At 37.7% G+C, this 26,589-nt stretch overlaps 1 protein-coding gene across 31 annotated transcripts in view; it reads right to left on the bottom strand.

Moving 5' to 3' along the window:
* Positions 1–26,589, bottom strand: part of FGFR2 (fibroblast growth factor receptor 2) — a 157,569-nt gene that overhangs the window by 98,813 nt on the left and 32,167 nt on the right. For 7 of the 31 annotated variants that reach the window (XM_087964406.1, XM_087964408.1, XM_087964412.1 and 4 more), the window contains exons 1-2: positions 11,873–12,007; positions 2,840–3,099 (exon numbers count right to left, since the gene is read on the bottom strand). In XM_087964406.1, coding sequence (XP_087820532.1) covers positions 2,840–3,014 — 175 coding nt within the window. In that variant the 5' untranslated portion in view covers positions 3,015–3,099; positions 11,873–12,007. Of the gene's footprint in view, positions 1–2,839; positions 3,100–11,707; positions 12,372–26,589 lie in introns of those variants that run through there. The other 24 variants (XM_087964415.1, XM_087964420.1, XM_087964431.1 and 21 more) reach the window with 14 other exon arrangements.

The following is a 26,589-nucleotide window of genomic DNA, read 5'->3' as shown; positions in this document are numbered from 1 at the left end:
TAGTAAAAGTAATTCTGTATCTATGTTGGTAGATAGCAATTCGTTCCAAAATAATTCTCTCAATATGGAGTCAAATGCAGATTTGAAATCCACAAAAGCTGCCTAAAGATCCAATTGGATCCAAAGGTATATTACAATTAGCAGGAGTTGTGGGATTATCACTTGGTCCTAGTAGATCTTCTAGTCTGTTCTTCAGACAGGATATTATTGTTTTCAATCCAATCATAAAACTTCTCAATTAGATGTCTGGCATAGATTTTTATCCTTTTCCAAAGGACATCAGAATAATTCTACACACCTTTTGCTACATTAATTCATGTAAGTTTCACTATTTTTCCCACTGTGATATATAGCTGATATATATAAGGAAACATATACACAGCAGTATTAAATGCTAGGAACAGTAAACGTGAAGAAATGAATGAGGATTCTGAAGGCTGCCAGATTGCAGGAAGCAGGAAACAACCCTGAGGAAGAGCTGTGGCTAAATGGAAAAGCACAGGCTTTGGATACAAAAGTCCAAACCTTCATTGGAAAAACAGCTCTACCTCAAGATGTGGAGATTTGCAATAATCTCCATGCGAGCAACTATGAGATTCACCTGATAATATCATCTTACATTTGTAAACCACTACAAGGCAAATGACATAAAAACATAGTAAACCTTCACTCTCATAAAAAGTCAACAAAAAGACACTGGTTTTATTGGGGTAGTGCATAATTTCTATACTATAGTATATATTTTTCTAGAAAAGCACTTAAACGACTATGAAAATTATGTAATTCTTAATGTCAAGGAAGCCTAATTTTATATATGAGGAGAAAAAGCTCCAATCATACTTGTATTCTAACAAACTGAGCAAAAAAGAAGTGGGGGGGGGGGAAGAGCCAAGAAATGTTATGATATGCAGAGGCCTCACCTTCTGCATAAAACATCTGGGAAAAGACACATTTCATAAACATTACCCTGACAAGATTGTTTAACAGGTCAGTTAATATAAATGTGTTAGCTCATTGTACTACAAGATAACATCTATATTAAAAATGCACCGATCCCCTGAGAGGCTCAGAAGATTTGGAGGTGTAGGAGCATTGATTATACACAGAATAATAAAAACATATGTGCATTCAATAAATACACTATAATCAAAAACATCATCTTAACATTCCATAAATACTACAGTTTGGGGAACACAAGAAAACAGAACAATTGTCAAAATGTGAGTTTGGAATTATTAAGGCCATAAAAATCTTTCTTCGTAGAAAATATTACAACAATATCAAGTATTGTCAGTCATCCATATTTTTTTGGCAGGCCCAAGCCTGGAGATTTTGTTTAGATTTCAGCAGAACTTTGTGGGCATGTGCACCACAGGCTTTTTCTGTGGCTTTGAAGGAATAAGAAAAACTTGCTAGAAAGCCAGCAGAAAGATCATTTTCCATGGGCCAAATGTGGCCCCATCAGTCTGGTTTTGTTCTTAGCTGAAGACTGTGCAACATAGCAGCTATTTTATGTCCAAGGGAAACAAGTAACAGTAGTCCACAGAATGTTCAAATGAAAACCTCAATAGTTATAAACCATTCTACATGAGGATCTTTGTATGCCTTTTTCTTGGGGTATAAATTTTTCTCACCACAAAGTTCCTCCCACTGCATTTTCTGGGCCTTAGACAAACAGAATAAGGGGTTTAAAAGAAGGCTAAGTCAACAAAGAAATCCTCAACTATTGTGAAAATGGCAAAGATATTCTGTGGAAAAAAATCTTCTTTAGTAATATTCAGCATCAATAGTGGTAAAATAGAATTTATAACCATTTTGAATCATGGGTTCCCTTTTATTAAACTAAACACATTAATTTGGAGAAAAGGTAAACCAAAATAAATAGGACTTCCCTCTCTTCCAAATAAGAATTTTTTAATATGCAAAATTTAATATTATTGTTAGAAAATTATATATAAGCTAAGCATATTGTAAAATACTGGACAGAATCCAACATGCATGATTATTACAGTTGAGAAATCTTTCTTGCTTTTTGAAAGACATGACAAATGCTTTGTTTTAGAATGAATTCCTTAGAAAATAATTTATAAATGTGATCGATCACATAATTTAAAATTAATCATCAGTTAAAAAAAGACTTATTTAGGTTAGACAAAACAAACAGTAGATAAGGAGATAAAAGTAATAATTAAAGATTTGAATTAGTAATAATTATTACTAATTCAAATCTCCTTAACCAAAAAGTTATCAAGGTTTCTTAAGGTAGAAGTATCTGCAGGTTTGAAAGTGCCAGCATGAAGAATTGTCACAAATATTAGTCCCGGGCATTACATCTACCGTTAACGTTCATTTGAATTATTCTTCTGTATATCTCCTGTCTTGGATCCCTAATCATACTGGTGAAACTCAAAGAGGTATATATAGGTATAGATATAGTCACAGTTCATTTCCTCAAAATTAACTAACAATGATGATGACACATTTCAGCAAAAATAGAAGGATCCAATCTGGGTCATTCACTGGAACCAGAGGTTTTGTCTTTCAAGTTTTTGGACTGGAGCCCCTCCATTCTGCCAGAGAGAAATTTCCTGAAGATGGGCTCCAGTGTGAATCTAAAAGCTTGGAAGACAAAACCTCTGGTCCCGGTGACCAACTCAGATTGGACTCTGCAGTATTATCCTTGGACACATATATTCGGCTTCATTCATAGTTAACTTTTCCATAACTGATCGTCTTTGAAAAACATCACCTTGGGAGCTGGAGATATATAGCTACTTCTGTATGATCTGAATGTCCTATGCCTGATCATGTTCAAAAGAAAACAGAAAAGTAGACTTACCTCCAGGTTCTGATGTAGTCTCTTCACCAACTAGACTGTCTGATGGCCGAGCCAAGGAAAATCCAGCCATGGTGATCATCACCAGGCAGATACGGCAATATGAATCCCAACTGAACATTTTCTCAGTGCCAGTCTGTGGTTGTCTTCCATAACTCCATGTGGACTTTAATCCCATCTGACCTCTTCTAAACAAACATGGGCTGAAAGCAGCACTTAAGCGTTGGTAAATGTCTTTTTATGCCCAGCTTCTACCAATTATCCTAAAGAGAAAAGGAGAAAATGTGAGCTAAGATCGTCACCAAATGACAACATTACATTCTTATAAATATGTATCCCAATATGTATCTTTAATCATCATCAGCTTAAGCAACTACTGTCCTAATTTTGTTTGAAGTCATGAAATGAGATAGAAATATATGTAGCAAGAGCAAAACAGAGCAATAAATACAGTAATTCAAGAAGTATCAATTTATGGTAGTATTGACTAAGATAGTCTTCTCTTCCCAAAGGTCCTCAGTCCATCAAAAATTTCAGCAAATTACACATAATAAAACTTCTGCCTAATTTTGAATTAAGAAAGATAGCTACAATTGTCAAAAACCATATTATATTGATAAAGGCAAGGGCAAACCTGGGACATTTGAATTTAAATTCTATCTCCCATAATGAATCACTGAGCCAAGGTTAAGCCATCATAATAACATATGCTACAGAACTTTACAGATTTTATTGAAATATTAAATTCAACAAATATTGGGGGAAGGGGAATAAAACTTCCCCTACAGATAGGTAGCAAATACACCATTGTATCAGTGGGATGGGTGACATAAAAATTTAATTAATAAATCGCTTTAGCCTGGCCTTTTCTACTGATATGCTAGCTTTCTATCTGTGGTGAAATTATGGATGTTGGTTTAAAGAGTTAACCATCTTCATCCTACAATAATACAGTTTATAAACACTGTAATCTACTAAAATTACTTTTATGCTTGGTTTCTGTAAAGTGGAAATATAGGTAATCTTCCTATGAAATAATGTAAACACCATAATAGTACTTAGTGCTTCCAATTTTCAATATTAACTGAAAGTATCTGAAAATATATGCTCTAGAGGTACAAAGCAATCCTATATCCTATATGCAGATATCTTTGGAACCAAGGACCTTTATTCTCAGTGATTGCAAATTACTAGATTAATGAAATATATTAACAAATATATTACATCCATAATCACTCGTGGCACTTCTATATTCTTATCAGTTTATTCATTTTTTTCAGGTCTTTATGGAGAATTTGAACGCTCCTGTCTGAATAATCTGGAAATATGTTACACTTGATAATAAAGTAAGGAAAGGTGTTCACCCATAGTGTTTAAGAAGGCACGGAAAAGCATTCAGTTTATTGTTTGGTGATTATTGTTGCGATTAATTTTTAGCCATTTCTGTTACGTTTAAGCAATGAGCAAATGATATACTGGTCAGTGGGATGCTTCTTTTATGTTCATATTTTACTTTACACAATCCATACTCTTTTGATTGGAAGATACCAACATGACTGAAAATAACTAAACAGAAACAAGCAATATAAAGTACTAGCAGTGATTGCTGGGCTAGAAGATGGTCCCTAGATAAGGGAAATAAGTGGAATGTGTACTTTCACTACATGTTAAAAGTTCTGTGTGCTTTTAGATAACCAATCAGATGGCCAGATGGCAACACTTAGCAGACCTTAGCTGTGTAAAAAGGCAAACCACAGTTAGACCTGTTTAGCATCTCTCTGGAAGACCAATAATAAATGCAAGCCTATAGGCTATTTGAGTAAATAAATAAGACAATGGCAAGCCAATTATGTATTTAACAAGAAATCTCTATACTTATATTCATTAAAAATCTACTTTATGTTGTGGTTATGCACTAGCTAGAAACCAGAAGATTGTTCTTATTCCACTTTAGGCATGAAGTCAACGAGATGACTTTCAGCCATTCACTATTTCTCAGCCCTAGGTATGAGGCAATGGCAAACCACTTCTGAAAACTTGCCGAGAAAACTGCAGGGATTTGTTGCACCAAAACAAAAAAAAGGAAACAAAATCCATTAAATCATCAAAAGTCAAGCTGAAAGAGATCTGATTTTACTAAGGTTTTTTTTTTCCTGACATAGTAATTTTTCAATTTTTGATTGTTGCTTAAAATACAGTATCTTTTTTTTTTAAAAAAAAGAATTTTGTATTAAGCAAATAATATAATTGTCGACATGCACAGGCTTATCATGTTTCATTTTGCAAAATTACTGCATTCTATTTTTGCACTGTACAGCCCTTCTGTGATTGGCTGGAGGCCAAGAATCAATTAGAGCATTCTCTCTTTATCAAGGTGCATGCCTTCATACACTGCAAGATAAAAGATAGAGAAACTCCATGCTCAGTTCAGGGACCGGTGGCCTTACTTGGTTGGAAGTATATAATAAAGTGTCCTTTCAGGCAATTACTCTCTGCAAAATTATCTGAGGATTCTGCTCTGGAGCAAGTTATTACATGACAGACTGTTTCTTGAGGTCATGATTTGTGGGCAGGAATGTCCATTTGTATATACAAGGAGTAGTCCTGAAATCAGGAATTCAGGATTAGCCACAATGATGTTATAACTATTCTTGTTCAACAAGGTAGATGCTGCCCTGACCATACAAGGGATGAAGTCCCTGCCTAGCAGGTCTTTATTTCCATTTAAGTATGGCGAGTCAGGATGACTGGAGAAGTATAGAGGGATTGTTCTACCCCAAGGGTCTTCAAACTTGACAGCTTTAAGACTTGTGGACTTCAACTCCCAGAATTCCTAAGCTAACATGACTGGAGGAGGAATTCTGGGAGTTGAAGTCCACAAGTCTTAAAGCTGTCGAGTTTGAAGACCCCTGTTTAAATCTACTCCCATGCCAGCAGAATGGAAGAAAGACCAGATGACAAAAAAGCTGGTAAACTCAATCCCTTGATTGTGACCCTTCGTCCTTGAACTCAGTGTTTGAACTTAGATACTTCTTTACACCTCAGTCCTTGCCTGCATATAGAAATCAAAATACAGGTAGTCCTTCATTTATGACCACAATTGAGCCCAACATTTCTGTTGATAAGTGAGTCATTTGTTAAATAAGTTTTGTCCCATTTTACGACCATTCCTGCCACAGTGGTTAAGTGAATTGTTGCAGTTCAGATGGTTGCAAAGGGGGATCATATGACCCAGGACACTGAAACTGTCATAAATATGAGCCAGTTGCCAAGCGTCTGAATTTTGATTATGTGACTGTGGAGATGCTGCAACAATCATAAGTGGAAAAATGGTCATAAGTCACTTTTTCAGTGAGGTCACTAAACAAAATGTAGTAAGTCGAAGACTACTTGTATTGGTCTAACCAAGAAGACAATCATAAATATTATTTGAGGTGATGCATATAATGGGCTCAGAAAACAGAATTAATATTGGACTAAAGCAACATCAAATCTTTACTTAGCCATTAAGTTATTTGGCCATAGACTTTCAAGATAATCTTCCTCTCAGTTGCATTGCAATTAACATCTTCTCATTAACAGCATTCCATATATATACATATACATATACATACACATAATGCTACCAGGAATATTAAAGTATTTTCTCCAGGTTTTCAGGTTCATTCATTCATTCACTCACTAAATTCTTTTTCATCTTGCTTCTTTTTTCTCTTTCAATAATTTTTACACTACAAATGAGACACACTTGTAAAATAATTCTGGGCACAAAAGGAAAGCATTCAAGTATCATGGGGCTTTCATCAATTACATACACGGGAATAGAAAAAAGAACAAAGAAATAGAAACAAAATCTTGTTGAGGTTTGTCACACATTGGTCAAAATTGTATTATCAGGTTGTTGTTGTTTTTCAACTCTTCCCCAACTTGATGTCCACAAATATATTGAATGGTGTTGCCTAAAAACCCCATTTATTTACTTTGGCTACAGATGATAAGAGTTTTAATTGCAAAGGTACCTGATTGGGGGGAAAGTATGTTATATTCTCAAAGGAAGGAAAACATTCAGTCTTGATTGTCTAAAGTAGATCTGAATACTGCAAGTAGAACATCATAATTCAGAAACAGTACCAGCATTCCATTCTTCATGTTATCTTTTCCAATAATATGCTTGAGTAAACAGAGATAGGACAAGATTCTTTTTTCATGAACTTTTCTTATTTATTTATTCATTTATTTATTTTATATCAATCCTTTGTTATGGCTATAAATAACTCAGAATGTTGAACATACCTAAGACTCTTTCCGCCTCCTATGCTGTGAGGTGGTTGAGCTGAAAGAGAATGACTGGCCCAAAGTCACCCAACTGGCTCTCATGGCTAAGCTGGGACTAGAACTCAAGTCTTCTTTCTAGCCTGGGGAGACTGAATCAGTCTGTCCAGTCATAAAGTTTCTCTAAGCATAAAGAAACTTAGGAAACTCGTATTGTACCACAAAAAAGGATATAGGAAATAATTTAACCTCTGTAGTTGTATATTGCTTATAGACAACAATTGACATGCAGAGTCGAGTTCTATGTAAAAATCTTCTAAGCATTTCCAGCACCTGCAATCTTTGGCATCACCTTGCTAAGAAGAAACAAGGTATTGAGTGGAAATCAAGAGTGCCAGTTGTTGCAAAAATGAGTGTCCTATATTATATGTTCTGTAGAACTTGAGAGGTGGATGAGTTTACTTTGCATAGGTCAGACCTTACCTTAAGTACTTTGTCCAGTTCTGGGCATACTGAAGGGCTTGAAATGAACTTGGACAAATTCAGGGAATGCAATGAGGAACAAAGAATGCAATAATCAAGGCACCCATATCCTATAAAGAGAAGTACTGAAGGAATTAGGCATGTTTAGCTTTGAGAAGAGGGAAGGGTAATTAATGGCTGCATATGGTACCTGCCTTAAATACTTGTCAAAACAGAAAAAATGGAGTCTGGTATAAACGGAAGAAATAACTCTAATAGAATAGCATTCTTCAAGTTCCTGGAAATATAGAAGAAAGACAACACCTTTTCCCTAACATACATGCAGACACAGTGAAGAATGGATTTAAATTATAGATAAGCAGATTCTGTTTGAATGCTAGAAACCTCCTATCAATTAGAGCAATTTGTTGAAACAAGGTTGGAGAGCCATCTGTTGGGGATACTTTGATTTGGATTGCTGTCCAGAACACGGGGTGAGGACTTGTTGGTCTAAACCAGGGGTGTCCAACCTTGGCAACTTTAAGACTTGTGGACTTCAACTCCCAGAATTCCTCAGCCAGCAAAGCTGGCTGAGGAATTCTGGGAGTTGAAGTCCACAAGTCTTAAAGTTGCCAAGGTTGGACACCCCTGGTCTAAACAGTCCTTTCCAACTATGGATTCTAAAAACATCCCTTAGCAGACCCAGTATCAACTAAGACAAGGGCTGATGAACCCAATTTCAATGATTCTTTTTCTCTTAACGAAAGCAGCTTTTTGCTCTCCCAGGCACTGGAAGCAATTATGCCTTCTTAAATTCATACCAAAGTCAGTTTTAACTACATTACTCTTCTTCTAACACACATTAGTATTCTCCCTCCCAATTTATGGAACTCCACCCTCACCTCCTAAAGCAGATGGGCCTATCTTGAAGAAGGCACACAGGTGAAAAAACAAAAGCAAACTACTTATCCATCCCACTTTGCTGGCACTGCTACGAAATGATCTTATAGTGAGACCGCCTTTTCTGAGTCATTACGGACCCCATCTCAATGTTTGGAATACAGCCTCAGCATGCTTTTTTGGCCCTCACAATTCTGGCTTCCTGACTACAATAGCATAATCCCTTTTGGAGTCTCAGGCTGAGCAAAAGCCTCACATGGTGTTTATTTTTCCCTCTGAAAGGGAACTCCAATTCTCCTCTCAGCCGTATACTGGGCGGAGTTGTCAAGCCACCCATGATTGATGGCTCACCTTGCCACCCCGCTCATCAAGTCAATTTTCACCTCCTCACATACCTGCCCAAAGTGTCCTTCCAAAGTGACAAGCAATGAAGGGGAAAAAACAGCCCAGGGTTGGGAGACATACAGGATTTCTTCAAGCTGTAAGCTCTGCATTTTTTTCTTTCTTTCTTTAAACACGCACACACACACACACACACACACACAGACAAGCAAACAAGTACTACTTGTTCTAGATTGGCAGTAATTAAATTGAAGCCAAAGTAGTCATTTTAATCCCATCCCATTGTTATGTGTGTGATGTTTATCAGTCCCCAGAGTGGTTGGAATTTGTTGCCGGTATGTTGTCTAAATCAATATGCCAGCCTGTCTATCCTATTGGGCATTAAGTATGCAATAAAATATGTGCATTGATGTATCAGTGCCCCCATAACCAATTAACTGGGTAGCAATCAATTGATGGCACACTGGAGCAGATTCCCAAGGGAGACCAGGGCCCCCTTCTGTCTTTCTGCCTTATAATCTTCAAAGTGATCAACTATTAAACATTAATTCTGGAAGGTTATTTGGGAAAACAGCCCAGCAGCCTCAATGGTTTTGCATTGTCCAAATTCTTTTCAGTCACTTTCCCACCTCCACCAGCAGGACCAGCCTGGTGTCTCCCAAGACCTCTATGGATCAGAGAAAGAAATCTGCATTTTAATTGACATTCCAAAAGAGTACTGGGGCTGCTTATTGCAGCCTATTCAAACCAAACAGGCTTTTCAAATGAAAATGAGTAAAGGCAAGTAGAAGATTTACAGGGATTTGTACAAGAAAGACAATGAGGTTTGAAATGTTGAAGGGTGCTTCATACCAACCAAACAATGGGGGCATTATTTGAAAGGACATTTTTATATATTAAAATATCAGCAATTGAATTGGGTGTGAGAGGCTCCTTCTTTCTCTCCTTCTCTCCCTATCTCTCTCCTTCCCTCCTTTTCTCTTTCTCTTCTTCCCTCCCTCCTTATCTCTCTCTATCCTTCCCTCCTTCTCTCTCTTTCTCTCATTCCCTATCTCTCTCTCCTTCTCTCTCCCTTCCCTCCTTCTCTCTTTCTTTCCTTCTCTCACTCCCTACCTCTCCCTCCTTTCCCTCTCTCTCTCTCTCTCTCTCTCTCTCTCCTTAAATTCTAAACCCTGAAATCGCAAGAGACCTAAAATAGTAAAGATCCTCAAGGATCAATTCTTCTACGTTTGGTTTGCATTAGTACTACAGCAAGTTTCTACTAAGCCCGTGTAAATCTTTGCTTTTTGATACACATACTGCTGTATAGCATTCACTAAAGGATTCCATGTGTTATCATTTTTCCCAGCTGGGTCTGTCTTTGGCGCAATAAGTAAAAGAATTTGCAAACATGTAGGTATGACATATGCCGAGCTCATGTAACTTGATGCAGCCACTTGTTCCTCTGAAGCCACAGCCACGTCTTCCTCTGAAATCCCTTCTCTTCAAATCAAAGTCCCTTAAACATTATGCCAAGCAAATTGGAGCTCTACAATTCAGATCCTGTTTCAACCATGATAATTGGCAACATATTTGTTGTTTTTTTTTAACTACAACATGCCGTGCATATTTCATTATCTGGAACCGTCATCGGAGGGTCTTCAGCATTTTAAAAACACAATGCTGGAACTAAAATATTCTTCCAGGGAGAACTTGAGATTCTGTCCCTTAAGGCAAACTCATAAATTGGGGGCAGGGGAGAACTTGGCATAGGCTAAAATGTTTAGTTGTGCTTCCAACAGTTCTCTGTTAAACCAGTGTTGGAAAGAGTTATAGAAAGTTAATTAAGCCTGTTGTAGTAATTAAGGTATTGCTACAACAGGTTTGGGGCTTGGAAGAGGGGAACACTTTTAACATTATAGAAATCAGGAACTCACATTAATAGGGTTTTTCAGATTCAAAGGCTGCTAAGAAGGCGGAAAGACAGGAATTTTGCCTCCATCCTGAAAAACCAGAGAACCAGGATAGATTCTATGTCGATATCTGCTAATACAGGCACCGGGGAGGCAGCGTAGAGCGCGCAGCCCAGACCCTGAGTCCTATTCCCGTCTTGTTGACTGTTCCCCTCTTCCAAGCCCAAAACCTGTTGTAGTAATACCTTAATTATTACAACAGGCTTAAATTAACAAAATACGCCTGGCGATTTTTCTTTTAATTTCCTCGGAAACTCTTCCACGTAAAGCACCTCCATCGTGAAATCTCGCGCGTGACAAGCGTCGTTTAGAAAAGGGATAGAAGTAAGTTTACTAGGCGGGGGGAAGAGGAAGAAGGAACCTGCCAGAAACCGCAGGCGGCTCCTCCAAGGAAGCAGCCCCTCCACTCCATTCACGTCAGACGGATCATAACTGGGGGGGGGGGGGGGTGCCAGCTCAACCCACCCAAGGACTCCTGCCTGGGTAGGTAGAGCTGTACCTGGTTTAACCAATTTCATCCACCTAAGCGATAGAACTCGCTTTAAAACACACTCACACACCCACACAAACTTGCCAAACTTTGGAACGACCTCGCTCCGGATGCCCACCCACCCACTTCTTCTCTCCCTGCCCCGGGAAGAAAAAAGCACAACTATGTACCGTCTTGCAAATCCTGTGACCGGCAACCGCACGTTTGCAAATCCCCCCCCCCTTTTCCCAAGCGCAAAGTTAATTGTTGGAAAGCGGGGCGCGGGGAGCTTTAGCAAGAAAGAGGTGGAGGGGTCCGTGCTCTTTGCGAGCTTGGAAAGCGGGGGATTACGCTGGTCTTTGGCCAGCCGATTCGCCCCCCACACACACACACGCACTCCCCTCCTCTTTTCTCCGCCTCCCTTCCTCGGCCGCTGTGCGCCTCTCATCTACAAGCCAAGCCCGGTCCAATTACCTAAGATTGAAAAGGCTCCGACGAAGCGATCGGCTGGATTCCCTTGCCCGGGCGTGTGTACCGGGCGGAGAGACGAAGACAAGGCTGTCCGGAGGAGGAAAGGGAGACAGAAACAATCTTTGCAAAAAAATAAACATAAAACATAAAAAATAAAATAAAACTCACAATAAATCGACTTTATTCCACGCTCGGGCGCTCAAAGACGTCGGTCCGAAGTCCTAACAAACCCGGGCGGGGGGACTCGGCGGCGACCACCTCCATCCCCGCGCCTCAAACCCTTTCCACTCTTTTCTTCGCCCCTCTCCAAAAGACGGCGGAGGAGGGGGAGTTGGGGTAGAAGCGTTCAGTTAAAAAAAAAAGACGAGGGGAAAAAAAGGAATTAAACTTAAAATAGTAACGAGAGAGAGAAACGAAATTCAGAGTATTCCCCCCCCTCAAAAAAAAAATCCAACACTTTTTTTGTGTGTTTTTTTCCTCGCTTCACTCCAGGATCCAGATGGAGAAAGACGACGGCAGTTCCCAAAACTTTTCTCTCCCTCTCTTTTCCAAAAAAAAGCAGGACGTAATAGAGATGTTTCGAGTCCCGATCATTCGGGATCCATTCAGAATCCTCTCGCCGCCAAACTCCAAAGCTTTATCAACTCTACAACAAACCCCTTTTTCTGCCTCCCCTCCCCTCCTTCGCTTGGTCACTCCCCCGAAGTTGAAACCCGAGCCGTTTCCTGGACGGTTCTTCTGCCAATCACCGAGCGGGGCAGCAATTCCCCTTACGCGCTTCATATAGGTTGGAGAGAGAAGTGGGGTTCGCCTCCCGCTTTCTCCCCGCAACTTTAAAGGCGTGCGCGCCGGGGTGAAAACGCCTCCAAGCGGCACCGCAGAAACAGCCTTGGAAGAGAAAAAGATTTTTTTTTCTTTTTTTCTACTCCCGCAGACACACGCCCCAAATTTTTGCCGATTCTTAAACCGCCTAACTAAACTCTGTGGTGGGAGATGGAGAAAGTGAAGCAGTCAATATTTTATCCTACTTGGAATAACACGGAATAATTTCGATGATTTGTCTAGTGGGGATTCTCAGACAACCAGCCCCCCCCCCCCAAAAAAAAGGCAATTGGGCTTTGTTTTGCCTCGAAGACCTTTCGCTTCTCATCCAAGAAGTTTCTTCGGTTCTGACTGAAGAAGCTTCTTCGATGAGACATTCAGTCAGAACCAAAGAAGCTTCTTCGATGAGAGGTGAAATGTCTTTGAGGAAAAACAAAATCCAGCTGCCTTTTGGAGAGAGAGAGGGAAAAAAAAGCACCTTTGGGACAATTTGCACGTTGGTGCATAAGCGCACCAACGTGCCTACCGTCCCTGTCCTATTGTTTCTCTTATTCTTTTATTTTTCTTATATGTAACCATTTCATGTATTCACAACTATGTATACATTTATACTTATTATCTTGTAAACAATTGGCAAATCAAATAAATAAATAAATAAATAAATAAATAAAATAAATAAATAAATTTCAGTGATTCTGCTTCCATTTTTGGGGGTGGTTTAAGACAAGCAAGGGATGTTTGCAAGAGTAGTCAGTCTGGATATTAATTTCCCATGAACAAGACAAGAACTTTAACAGTCAAATATTAGACAATATTCTATATGTCAGTCATATACAAGTGATAAATGAAGGACTAGTCTGTCATAGGAACTGAAAAAAATTGAAATCAGTCTTGCTTTCTGCCATTTTAGGCAGCTTCATTATTACCTGTATTATGTATACTAAACAACTCAAAAAGAGGGCTGTGAAAATATCTACAGATCCCTCACATCCTGGACAAACTGTTTCAACTCCTACCCTCAAAACGACACTATAGGGCACTGCACACCAGAACAACTAGACACAAGGACAGTTTTTTCCCCAAACACTATCACTCTGCTAAACAAATAATTCCCTCAACACTGTCCAACTATTTACAAAGTCTGCACTACTATTACTATTAATCTTCTCATCACTCCTTATCGCCCATCCCCTCCCACTTGTGATTGTAGGACTGTAACTTTGTTGCTTGTATCCGTACGATTTATATTGACTGTTTCCTAGTATGATTTGATTGTTGATTGTACCCTATGATTATTAAGTGTTGTATCTTATGATTCTTGACTCTTGATGAATGTATCTTTTCTTTTCTTTTATGTACGCTGAGAGCATTTGCACCGAGACAAATTCCTTGTGTGTCCAATCTCACTTGGCCAATAAAGAATTCTTTTCTGTTCTGTTCTATTCTATTCCTAAACCAAGATAAAATATTTTTATTCTATAAATGACCTAGAAAGAGTAGAACCATGAAAAACATGATATTCCCTGGGACGCTTTGTATGTTTGAAGGCTTTGAAGAAATGGGATAGGGAGAGTATGGACACCTTTGAATTTCGGTGATGGAAAAGAGAATACCATGGAGGAAAAACAGGATAATTGAACAAATCAACTTCGAGTTTTCATTCAAAGCACAAATGACCAGGCAAAAAATATCCTACTATAGAGGCATTAGGTTAAGATCTAGTTCTGAGAAGGCTTTCATCCTGGAAAAAATGGAAGGGAAGAAAAGAAGAGAATGACCAGCAGCAAGTTGGATGGACACAGCTACAATGGCGATGAGTGCCCTGATAGAAGATCTGAAAGACTGGGTTAGAGACAAAAAGTCATGGAGAAAATCTCTGTGGCAACTAAGAGAACAATAATAATTTGTTGGCACATAATAACATCAATAATCAATAATACAATCAATCACATAATCAATAAAAATTATATAAATATTTACATAAAGCAAACTAAACCCTGTCACCAGGTAGAATTCTTAGCTATCTATTCTCCCACATTAGTTCTACAGGTTTTTTTAATGGAAAGATAGATATGCAAGAGGAAACAAAATTCTTATACGGATTGTTACATCAACAAAATCTTGCAAGTCTGAAATACCCCTCCCACCTCTTACTTTTATTCTCCAAAAAGCTAGGCAAGTCTTTTTTGATATGCTTTCTCTAGCCCACACACCACCACTACTCTCCTTCAGGTTCATATTTTGTTATTAGATCTTTGCCTAGGCTGCAGATCTTCCTCTGTCTCCCAAGGTCATTCTCACATACCATTACAGATTATTTTCATACTTTTCCTCTAGAACAGGGGTGTCAAACTCAAGGCCTACAGTCCTGTGATATGCTTAGATCTGGCCTGTGGGGCCACCTTGAAAACAGGGAAGGACCAGCCCTCAGTGCCTCTGCCAGGCTCCATTTTTAGCCACAATGGCTTCCTATAGCCCTCTGTCAGTGAAAATGGAGCTTGACAGACCAGGCACAGCCCACCAGCTTCGTTTTCACTGGGAGACACTGCAGTAAGCCATCACAGCCAAAATCAGAGCCTGGTGGGACTGCACATGACTCCTCCGATCTCCATTTTTGCTGGCAGAGAACTACAGGAGTGACATCAAGCTGGCCATGCCTACTCCAGCCATGCCTACCCCAACCACACCCACCCGATCCCCTGAGGTCAAAGACAGTCCTGATGTGTGAAATCGAGGTTGAAACCCCTGCTCTAGAGAATGATGAGGTTGTCAGCTCCCCATTAGCTCCCAACTCATCTTGAATCCTCCTGAATTTCATCCCTCTTCTAAAATAAAAAAGCAAACAGATATATATCTTGTCACTTTCCCCAGGGTTTCCAATCATGTTGAAGATGGCTTTGTATTCTTCCAAATATAGTCTGGTTTTGTGAAGACTATCTGTTTCCCTTATTGCATAAGAGCTAATTATCTTTTGAAAAAAAAAAAACACTCTCCATGATTGAAAAAAAAATCCACACTGGCTGGCTAATAGAGGAAAGGAAAGAGCATTTAGTGATTTCTGCCTGGTAGCTTGAAACTGCCTCCAATTATTTTGGAGGCAAAACTAGTAGCCTTATAGAAGGGGTCTCAATTCCATGTTTTGGGAAGACAGTCTGATCTGAACCCTTTTTAATAAGTGGCAATAGGAAGCACAAAGGTCACTGAAGACATATTAGGGGAGATGTTCCATCTTTTCTAAGTTTTCCTTTGTCTGATTCTGTCTGCAACAAAGTGAGACGAGAGAAAGGGACCAGAAAAAAAATCAGGGGACTTCCGGTTTGTTGGCTTCACGAGCGGCAGGGATTTGCGAAGCTGCGCGATCCCTGCCGCGCTAGCTGTTTTGGGGCTCCGACCCAGACGGGTACGGAGCTAGGCTGCCCTGCAGGGGCAGCTGAAGGTAGGGGGGATCCGGAGAAGGGTTTGGGGGTTTTGAAGACCCCCTCCCCGGCCGGCAGAACCCCCTTTTCCCAGGATGGTGCAGCGGCGGTCCGTAATGGCCGCCACAAAGAAGCTGGCAGCCGGGTAAGAATGCGCAGGAGGAAGTGGAGAAAGTGCTTGAAAGGAGAAAGTTTTTCTTGGCTCCTAGGACTCTAAGACATATTTAACAAAATTCCTGAAAAGTATGACTTTCTGAATGATACCTTCGAGAAGAGGAAAAAAAGCGGCAGTTTAATGGTGCTGAAAGGATAGCTTACCCTCTTTTTCTACGGAATAAAAAGTGAATATTAAGAAATCTATTTTTTTTTAGGTGAAAACTGGCTTTAAGCGATGAGTGGGAAAAGAGAGGACTAAAAAAAAATATTTGTATGCTAAGACTTTGTTGGAGGAGATGCCTTAAGGATTGAAAGACTAAAATATATTGCAATAAGATTTTAAGAAACAGATTTGGACTTTCTTTTTCTCCGATTGATACTACCCTAGGAGGAGAGAGTGGGAACTCTGTCTTGGTTTGGACTGACTGATAGCTTTGGGATTGTCTTATTTTTCCTTTGGAATATTCTGACTGTTGTAAGAGAAAAGAAAAGAAAAGATTTATAATGGCTCCTTCTATTGAGGAACTGAGAAAAGATTATGAGCAAGCAAAAAAAATGGTAAAGCTGGTTTGAAAGAAGCCTTCCTTTTTTTAGAAATGGCGCTTATTAACTATCAACAAACATTGCAGCAGATGAAGACAGCAGAAGAAGAAGAAGGAGAGGAAACCATCTTTAATAAATCTCAGAACTCGACCAAGAGGGAAGGAAGAGGGAAGAGAAGAGAAATAAAGGACTTAAGATTTAAAAAACATTTAAGAAAGGGAAAAACAAGGTGCAAAATCAATATAAGGATGGTAAACAAAAGGGAAGAGGAATACGACAGAGAAGGGAAGCCAGTAAGGCAGAGGCTAGAAGAAGGGGGGGTAGAAAGGTTTGTTGGGAGAAGAAAGAAAGGGAAAAGGTGGAGAAAAGCTACAAAGTTTTGAAATTAAATGGGAAAAAAGGAATTTTGTTTAGGGATAAAGGATAAGTATAATTTCTTCAAAGAGATTTTGCAAGGTACATAAGATGATATGGTAGTATTGTATTAGAAATAGAAAACTTAAATGGCTTAAGAGTTGATAAGAGATTAAAATGTTGAAATGTTAATAATGATTGGTTTTAAAATATAATATGAGGGGAGATTTAGAATATTGAGCTTTAATTAAAGAGTTTAATAAGATTATGGGATTGATGTTATTATAAAATTTTCATTATAGTATTTGTTTTTAATATTTAGATCTATTGTTTAACTATGTATTTAATTATTTTGGATGTATTATTCAGTTAGAATGTACCAAGCAAAATCGGATTGGGTATTCTAAAGATTAATTTGATTAATTTAGTCGGGAGATAGAAAGGCATCATACTCTGATTAGTGATTTCAGGAGAAATTTCTTTTTTTTTTATAAGGAATGAGACAAAGGTACAATAAAGAATGGACAAAAGATACAAATATAATGACTCAAATTAAGATGATTAATTAAGATAGAATTAAAAAGAGTGAAATATGGGGAGAAGTTAATATAGAAGATTTAGAATGGTAAATAAAATAAGTAATGATATGTAAGATGAGTATGAATACAGTTGAAGTCCATGAAGAAAGAAATACCTGGGTCCAAGTTACTTTCCAAAAAGATCTTTTTTATGTTTTGTGTGTTGTGTATATATGTTTTTTTTGGGGGGGGAGAATTAATGAAACCTTGCAGAAATATAGAATGAGAATAATGGTAACTAAGTCAGAAAGAAATAGATGAAATAATAATAATAAAATGGAATAAGAGTAAAGAGAAAGAAAGAGAAAATGGATAAGAGGTTTTTGTATGTTTATATGGAAATGGTTTAAAACAGAATTATAGTTTATCTGACTTGTTAAATTTATAATGGAAAAAGGTTTAAATATGTAATGGATAATGACGACTTGTGTGTTTTGAAAAAAATTAATAAAACTTGTTTAAAAAAAAAAAAGAAAAAAAATCAGGGAAAATAAACGTTTTCTTTTTTCTCTCTCCACATTGCTAAAATATTAGCAGAGATAAAATATGAATGCACAACAGTATCAGTAATGTTAACATAAATATGTCCAAAACTGCAGGAGTCAAAAATGTTCTCTTCCAGTGGTGGGATTCAGATAGTTCATACTAGCTCGGGCAAACCGATTGTTAAATTACCCACTACCACTATCAAAGTGGATCTGGGCACTGCTTTGCACTGCAATAGAGAAACAGGCAATGGAGTGACCAGCACGAAGGAAGGAGGAGGCCACTTTCCCTCTTTCTTCTCCCTGTTCCTCCTCCTCACCTCATGCTGGCCACTCCATTTCCTATTTCTCCATTGCAGCGCAATATTCAGGATCCACTTTGATAATGGGGGGGAGGGAATAATTTAACAACCAGTTCACCCAGGATCAGGTTGGCCATTGCAGGAGGCTCGTCCCGCATGTGTGGCAATGCTGGAGGATAGGGATGGGCCACGCCTCCCATGACAGCCCACCTGACCCTGGGCAAACTGGTTGTAAAATTATTGGAATCCCACCACTGTAAATCTGCTCATTGCATGTTCAAATGCTACATGGACTGGCAACACAAAGTGTTCTGACTGTTCTTCTCCATCTGACAGCAATATAGGGGGTAGAAGCCTGATTGGTATTCATATTTTTATTTCCCCAAACTAAAGAGGAACAGCTGGGGTTGGGTAAGTTCTGGAGAAATTGCCGATTTTCTTCAGTAATTCTTGTTTATGTGCCTGATTCACTGTATCTCACGCCCAACATTATTGACTTTCTATTCATTTCTATCCTGTCTAGGAAAAACAGCAATGAACTCCAGAACAGATATGCACAACATTCAAAAAAAACTGTACAAGGAAGGCATTGGGACAACAATGGATTTATGTGGATAGCACTGTTTAAAAACCGAAGAGTAGCTGTATAAAAGAAATTCAGATTTTTAATATGGAAAGCCAAAAAGAATTTTGCTCTGATAAATTATTATCAGAGCAAATGTCATGTAAATCAATGCAATATTTTATGAATATACAAAACACATTTGCTTTTTATTTTAAAAAAGAAGACAATTAACATTTTATTTTACCAGATGTTGATGATTTATTTATTTCTAGATTGTGCTGAAAAGATTTTAGCTAAATATAAATAGAGAATTTATTATAGAGATTGTGTTTATATCTTCATCTTAGGCAGTGTACAAAGGCTAAAATAATTGTTTTCATTTGTGAATTAATAGAAAACCCATGCAGTTTCAAATAGCTAAAAAAATTGTACCAACTTTTAATGGTGAAGGCCCTTCTGGACCACGAGTGGCATTGGATGAGAAAAAATTTAATATAATATTGCACTAATAATTAATTATAGAGTCTCAAGTTCAACTGAGAGGGCTTTTAAAAATGAAAGAACAAGAGCAGATAGTCATATCAAGCATGAAAGGTCCATAGGAGAAAAAAGTTTAAATTCTAGTTCAAGCCTCCTTGACCTCCCTCATTGTTTGAATTGGCAGAAGCTTAATGGCAGACAGTACAGCAACTACAATATTCATATACACTATGGATCTTCCCAACGAATGGTCTATTACTGCAGTTTGTTCCAGGCTGTAGCATCTCAATCATCTTCAAAGGCAATCCCACTTAAGCGTGCATTATGGTAATTCAGTTGCAAGGAGATAAGGATGTGAGTTACTGAAATCGGGGCATTCTGGTCCAGTTAGACTTCAATAGATTCACCACTGAAGGTCTGCAACATACTTCCTGCCCATTGCCTCCATTTGCAATTGCCTCCCTCTTGGGAGAGGATGACCTTATCAAGAGCTACCACCAGAGAAAACATAAACTGATGAACTTTACTAATGTATAGTAAACGCCATCTTCTTAGATTTGGGTTTCCACCCATCTAGATTTTAATAGGCTCCAGACATCTACAACATTTCCAGTTCAGTCAACTACAGTGTACTAAGTGTCTCCAACTGCCAAAGCTTTCAGAAGAATACCGTGAACAATGTTTGTTTTAAGCCATTGATAGATTCTAGACAACCAGCAGGGACATCCTTCTTGTGCCCAATTCAAACTTGAATAATATCATCCAACACAGCAACATTACTGTCCTATGACCATGCCCAAACATTGACTGAATATTTCCTAAGACAAAGTGGATCTTTTCAAAACAGTAGGTGCAGGAGTTATCTTTTTTCAAGACAGGATGTACGATCTCCTCTTTCACAAAAGTATTGCCTTCCCTCAAATAAAGATCTATCATTTCACAAATGCAACCACAAACACACCTTACCCTGCTTCCCGAAGGAGCCCACAAGACATGAATCTTACCGACAGACAGAGGAGCCCATTCTGTTGAGGGCCTATTCTTAGTGTGCAATCCTAAGAAGATTCTCGTTCGCCTACAGCTACACTCAGCTCTTACTATTCCTCCCTTCCACCAGTACTGATCAACATATGCAAGGCATCAAGTTCAGAAAACATGTTTCACAATCATGGGTTCAAATCAGTTTCACCTCCCATTCTTATGAACTATAAATCAACAAAAATGTGTGACTCATTTGTTTCAAAATGTAGAATGAACAATTCTCAATCAAAAGAATCCAACTCTTAATTAGAGAAGAGGAAAAAAATAAGAGTAGATTGAGGAAGACGAACTAGGGTTAGAACAAGAGTGGATCCATTTAGTCTGTCTTAACATAAAATATGAAATTTGACTTTTCAGGGGCTACCAATGGTTCAGGTTGGGCTTGGGCTTTTCCTTAGAACTTTGGGATGAGGCGGGGAAACAAATTGATTGTTATTCTTTCAAAATGTGAAATTCAGCTAATATTGAGAATTATCTCTATTTATAGGCAAAGCACCGAAGTTCCTTGCAGGGCCCCTCACAAGGAGAGATCAATGGCATCAAAATGAGGAGTGTGAGTAGGTGATAAAGCCCCAGCTTTTTAAATATATGACACATACTTCACAGATATGTAAAAAGGGGTGTAGTTTTGATTGCCTGGTTACACCCACCATTTTGATGTCGATCCTTCCTTGCAGATGACTGGCAGGCACAAAGAATCAGATCTATCTGTGTAGGCTGCAGCATAAGCAATTGATTGATACATAAGAATCTGGTCAATTAATGGTCAGCACTAAATTGGTGCTAGATCACGGGTGTCAAACTCATGGCATCACATTGTTGTCACATGATGTATCAGGTCTTTTCCCCCCTTCACTAAACTGGGGGTGAGGGTGGCCAGTGCATGACGCATACAGCCCACAGGCCACAAGTTTGACACCTCTGCGCCAGATAAATGTCAATAGAATTCAAGTGGGGCTGGACTTGAATCTTTTGGGGCAGCGCAAAGACTCTAAACTGATGACATGTTTTATCACATTGCTCTGCCTGCTTTTCGGCTATAATGACCCTCATACATGGAAAACATGGTCAGGCAATTTTTCAGAAAGCAGTAATAATGTGCTGCTATTCCAGGTTGAGTAAGCATAAATAGGAAAAGCCTTATTTATACATTCAATCAAAGGCATGGAGAGGCCCAGCTCTAATTAGGTGCCCTTCCTGCTCGTGATTTTCTGTGTTCTTGACCTTCACTTATTCCCCCCCCTTTTTTTTTTTACTAAAGTCCAGATTGCATTGCTGACCTTAATATTGTTTTATATATTTTCTTTACAAACTTGAATTAAATGGAAATAAAATAGTGAAGCAGAATTTGTGCCTATTACTCGAACAATTTGCATTAAAGTAAATCTTTTTAAAAAATGCCTAAGTCACACAAGCTAACATTTAAAACAGATGCAAAAAAGAAATGGGATAAGGGAAGGGAAGACAATTTAAAAGAAAGCGGAAAACAATACTGTCCTTATGAAATTTATCTATTTTTTATTTTTTTTTACCCTTACATGTTTTGATTGCATGGAGAGCTGTAAGATATACGTTCCCCTTAGATTGCCACATGAATGTTTAGTATTTGGAAACAGAATGTACTCATCTGAACCTGTACACACTCATAAGAATATGAGAAATTCTCATATTAATAATCATGAAGAATGAAGAAAAGCAGTTAACCTGCAGGGGATAATATGAAGCCAATTCATATTCCAGGGTAGTAATATGGCAGCCATTAACTCTTGACTTCTTCCCATCCTGATCTGAAATGTTTGCCAGTTAACAGTCCCATGAGCTGAAAAATCAAAATCACATAAACATGGCTGTTCCAAACAGGAGCTGTTTTCCATTAGGAATAATTACATCGTTTGCTTTGCTGAAATGGTTCATCTTTTAGAACAATAGTAAAATACAAGTTAGTGACTCTCTTGCTGCTTCTAATGCATTGGCATTGCTTATTACCTTGACTGGCTTATTACCTTGACTGTCCAGCAGCAAAGTTGAATGAATGGGAAATAAAATGAACATAAGTGGGAAGATTACAAATACCTTGGATGGCTTGATTTTTCAGAAAATATTTCTTGTTCAAAAGAAATGAAAGGAAATATTATTATTTTTTTTAAAAAGCCCTCATAATCTTGTCACTACCAATTTAAATTCTACTCTTGTTTAAAAGCTATTCTTTGATTAAAATCCCAGCAATGCACTCTAAATATCATTAGATCCCATAGAAAGTCTTGTGTAAATACTGCAATATAAATGATGAAAATGTCAATATTGGTCAAGGATCAAGTAGAATAAACTAAACTTAGTTTTTATTTTATTTTATTTTGTCAAGCGATTATTAGATAACAGTATAAGTATAAACATGATTATGAATACATGAAATGGATACGAATAAGAAAAAAAGAAACAATAGGACAGGGACGGTAGGCACATTGGTGTGCTTATGTACGCCCCCTACAGACCTCTTAGGAAAGGGGTGAGGTCAATAGTAGACAGTCTAAGGTTAAAGTTTTTGGGGTTTGGGGAAGAAACTATAGAGTCAGGTAGAGTATTCCAGACATTGACCACTCTGTTGCTAAAGTTGTATTTCCTGCAATCAAGTTTAGTGTGGTTTACCTTGAGTTTGTATCTATTGTGTACTCTTGTATTGTTATGGTTGAAGCTGAAGTATTAATTGACAGGTAGGACTTTGCAATATATAATTTTATGTATTATACTTAGATCGAACCGAAAGCGGCGTAGTTCTAGGTTGTCTAGGTCTAAAATTTCAGGTCTGGTGGCATAAGGTATTCTGCTACAAGTAGAGGAGGAGTGGAGAACTCTTCTTGTGAAATATTTCTGGACTTTCTCAACTGTGCTAATATCAGATACGTAATGTGGGTTCCAGACTGATGAGCTGCATTTGAGTATTGGTCTAGCAAATGTTTTGTATGCTCTAGTTAGTAGAGTGATATTACCAGAGAAAAAGCTATGCAGGATTAGGTTAACAACTCTTTTTTTAAAAAACTTTTATTGGTTTTTAAAATGAACATAGACAAACAAAACATAAAAACATCAAGCCATCTTCCGTATTCTTCCATCGTCATAAGTATAGATCAATTTCACTGGGATAATATCTTTAATGTATAAAGCCACTCCTCTTTTCTTGCATTGTGTCAAAGAAGTAAATATTTTCCCTAACTTTGGCTGTATCAACAATTGTTCATGTTGCTTTTGATATGTACTTCTTGTAGGCAGATTATATCAAATTTTAATTTCTCTAATTTATGGAAAGTTTTCCTTCTTTTAACAGCTGAGTTAAGTCCATTTATATTAATTGTAATCAGTTTTTTCTCTTCCATGGTTATATTTTGTAGTTAGGTTTAGCAGCTCTCGTAGATCTTAGTTCATGTTCTTCTTTGGCTTCCAGCTTTCCACCTACTGCACCTTCTTCTTTTTCAATCGCCATTTGGCAGTCCTCTTGGAATTCAATTAGTGAGATTTCTTTTTCTGCCTCTTCCTCTTTTCCTCCAAAAAATTCTGTGTAAAATGATTCAGTTTTCTCAATTGAGTCAATTCTATGTCTCTGTTCTTGCCATGTGAACATTAAACCTTCTGGAATCAGCCATCTATAATTCACCTCTTTTTTAAGTAACATTTTGGTCAGAAATCGGTATTCTCTTCTCATCTATCTCACTCTTCTGGGTACTTGTTTCAGAACCACAATCTCCTTATCTTTATATTTCAATGTTTTCTCTCTTGCCACTTGCAATATTTGCGTTTTAATGGCTTTCTTTGTAAATATAATGTGAACTTCTCTGGGTAAGCTATTTCTCATTGCATATCTTGTGAAGACTCGATAAACCTTATCTATTCCATCCATCATCTTCTCTTTAGTTATTTCCAAAGCTTCAGCCAAAATTTCTATCATTATCTCAGCTAGGTTTTGTCCCTTTTCTTCCTCTGTGTTTTAGAATCTGAGATAAAATTCTGATCTGTCCATCTCCCATCTCAGCATCCCACTTTTATCTTGTTCAACCACAGTTAATCTGCTATCAATGTCTCCAATCTTCTTATCTCTTTGTTTATCTTCTTCTTCAATTTTTTGGAATCTCTCATCATACTTCAACATCATTTGTTGAATGTTCTCCACTTTTTCATCAGTTTTCCCTGTTCTTTGTTCAGTGTTCTCTGTTCTCTTTTCAATATTCTCTGTTCTTATTTGTATATTTTGAATTCCTTGCATAATCATCTGCAGGGTCACTTTTTCTTTTCTTTTTCTTGCTGTAACATTGTCTGTATTGAACGTTGTCCTCCAGATGGTGAAGAGGAAGAAGTAGAAGTTGAGGAACCAGGGGCTGTTAGTTTCCTACTCATTTCAGACAATTCAAAATCTTCAGGTTCTTCTAGACCTTAATCCACTTGTGAAATAACCAATTGCAATTCCAAATAAAAATAGTGGGAAAAAAGAAACCTAATAATAATAATAATAATAATAATAATAATAATAATAATAATAATAATAATAATAATAATAATAATAATAATTTCTTCAGGTTCTTGTATACCTTAATCCAATCGATTGATTAGATAGCAGTAAAAACTCAAAAATGGAAGAAAAGAGCATAAACACACACAAAAAAGAAAAAATTGTTAAATCCTGAAAAAGGCGGAAAAGTAAAAGGTAAAAAACTAAAAAGGAGAAAAGAAAAGTTCTTCAGGTTCTTCAACACCTTAATTCAATTAAGAGGTCTCAAGTATAAAAGGATGCATAAGAAAAAAAAGAAAGTCACAAAAATAAAAAAACACCAATATGTAAGGTAAATAGAAAAAAAAATACAAGGGAGGGAGAGAGAAAAAAGAAAAGAGACTACTCCCTTTAAAAAAAAAAAAAGGCGGGAACTTTTCCTTTAAAATAAAATGCAAACATAAAAATTTGACTTCAAAAGACAAAAGGAAAGACAAAAATCAAGTTCCAAAAGGCCAAAAATCCAAATAGTTATTACGAAAAGTAAACTAGTAAGGAGGGGGTTTGTTAAAGTAAGAAATAGCACAGCTTAAACAAAAAGATAAAAAGAGCACACTGCACTTTGTTAAATTGTCCAAGGCTTTTGTTAAGATTTATAACTCTCTTCTCCAGAATCTTATCACCTTTATTTTTCTATAAGCTTCAATACCAGACTTCAGCTGTTGATAGAAACCCAGAAGAGCACCTGCAGTAATACTCTCCTATGCTCTTCCCTCTATCTTATCAAACAGGCAATGTCCTTGAAAAGAAGTCTCAGTTCTTTCTCAGCTTTGTCTGGTTAAGAAAAAGAAATAAAATATTTCCAAGCCTCTAGTTGGCAGTGTTACAGAGTTTCTTTTGCTTTCACTTTCCCCCTCCTTTTCCAAACAAAATATAATGAAAATTAATTAAAAGGGGAAAAAGATATTTAAAAAGATAACTAAAAGGGAGTCTCTAGCCTAAAATATTATAAAATCAAAAAGAAGAGAAAGAAGAAGTGGAAGAAGAAAAAAAACCAATTCCAGTTTCAAAATATAAAATCATATGTAGAAAATCCAGCAATAAGAAAAAATAAATAAAAGTATTACTTTGATATTCCTGTTTAAAATCGCCGCTTAATCGCTTCTGTCAAAGAAAAAGTTCTCACCAAACCGGCACACTTTCTCTTTCCGTTCTCTTTCATTTCGGAGCTGTCCCAACTTCAGCAGCTTTAATGGTTGCCTCTTTGCTGCTGGCAAAAAGAGCTTCTCCTGGATCTACCAGGGACTTTGCAGTATCCCTGGGATCGACAAGATGCGCTCTTTGCATTCACCATCTCTTCGGGACAGTTTAGGTCCAGGAGCAAAGATATCAGCAGCGATCTCAGACCTCCAAGATCGCGTGCCGTATCATCGCGACGCCAGCTCTGCCCTCTCCAGGTTTACAACTCTTAATGCCTTTTTGGCGATGTAGTTACAGTGGGCTCTAGCACTTAGATCATTTGAGATGAGTACTCCAAGGTCCTTGACAAAGTTTGGGTCATCAACAAGGTCTTGACTATTCAGCTTGTATTTTATTTTCTGCTTTTTTTTGCCAATATGTAAGACAGAGCGTTTATTTGTTGAGATTTGAAGTTGCCATTTGTTTG

The sequence above is a fragment of the Notechis scutatus genome, chromosome 4 (assembly GCF_049901735.1).
Source record: "Notechis scutatus isolate UNSWTSFEM ecotype Mainland chromosome 4, rNotScu1.2, whole genome shotgun sequence".
In the NCBI taxonomy this organism is placed as follows: domain Eukaryota; kingdom Metazoa; phylum Chordata; class Lepidosauria; order Squamata; family Elapidae; genus Notechis; species Notechis scutatus.
Note: the sequence above shows the minus strand (reverse complement) of the source record. Positions and strands in the feature narration are given on the sequence as shown.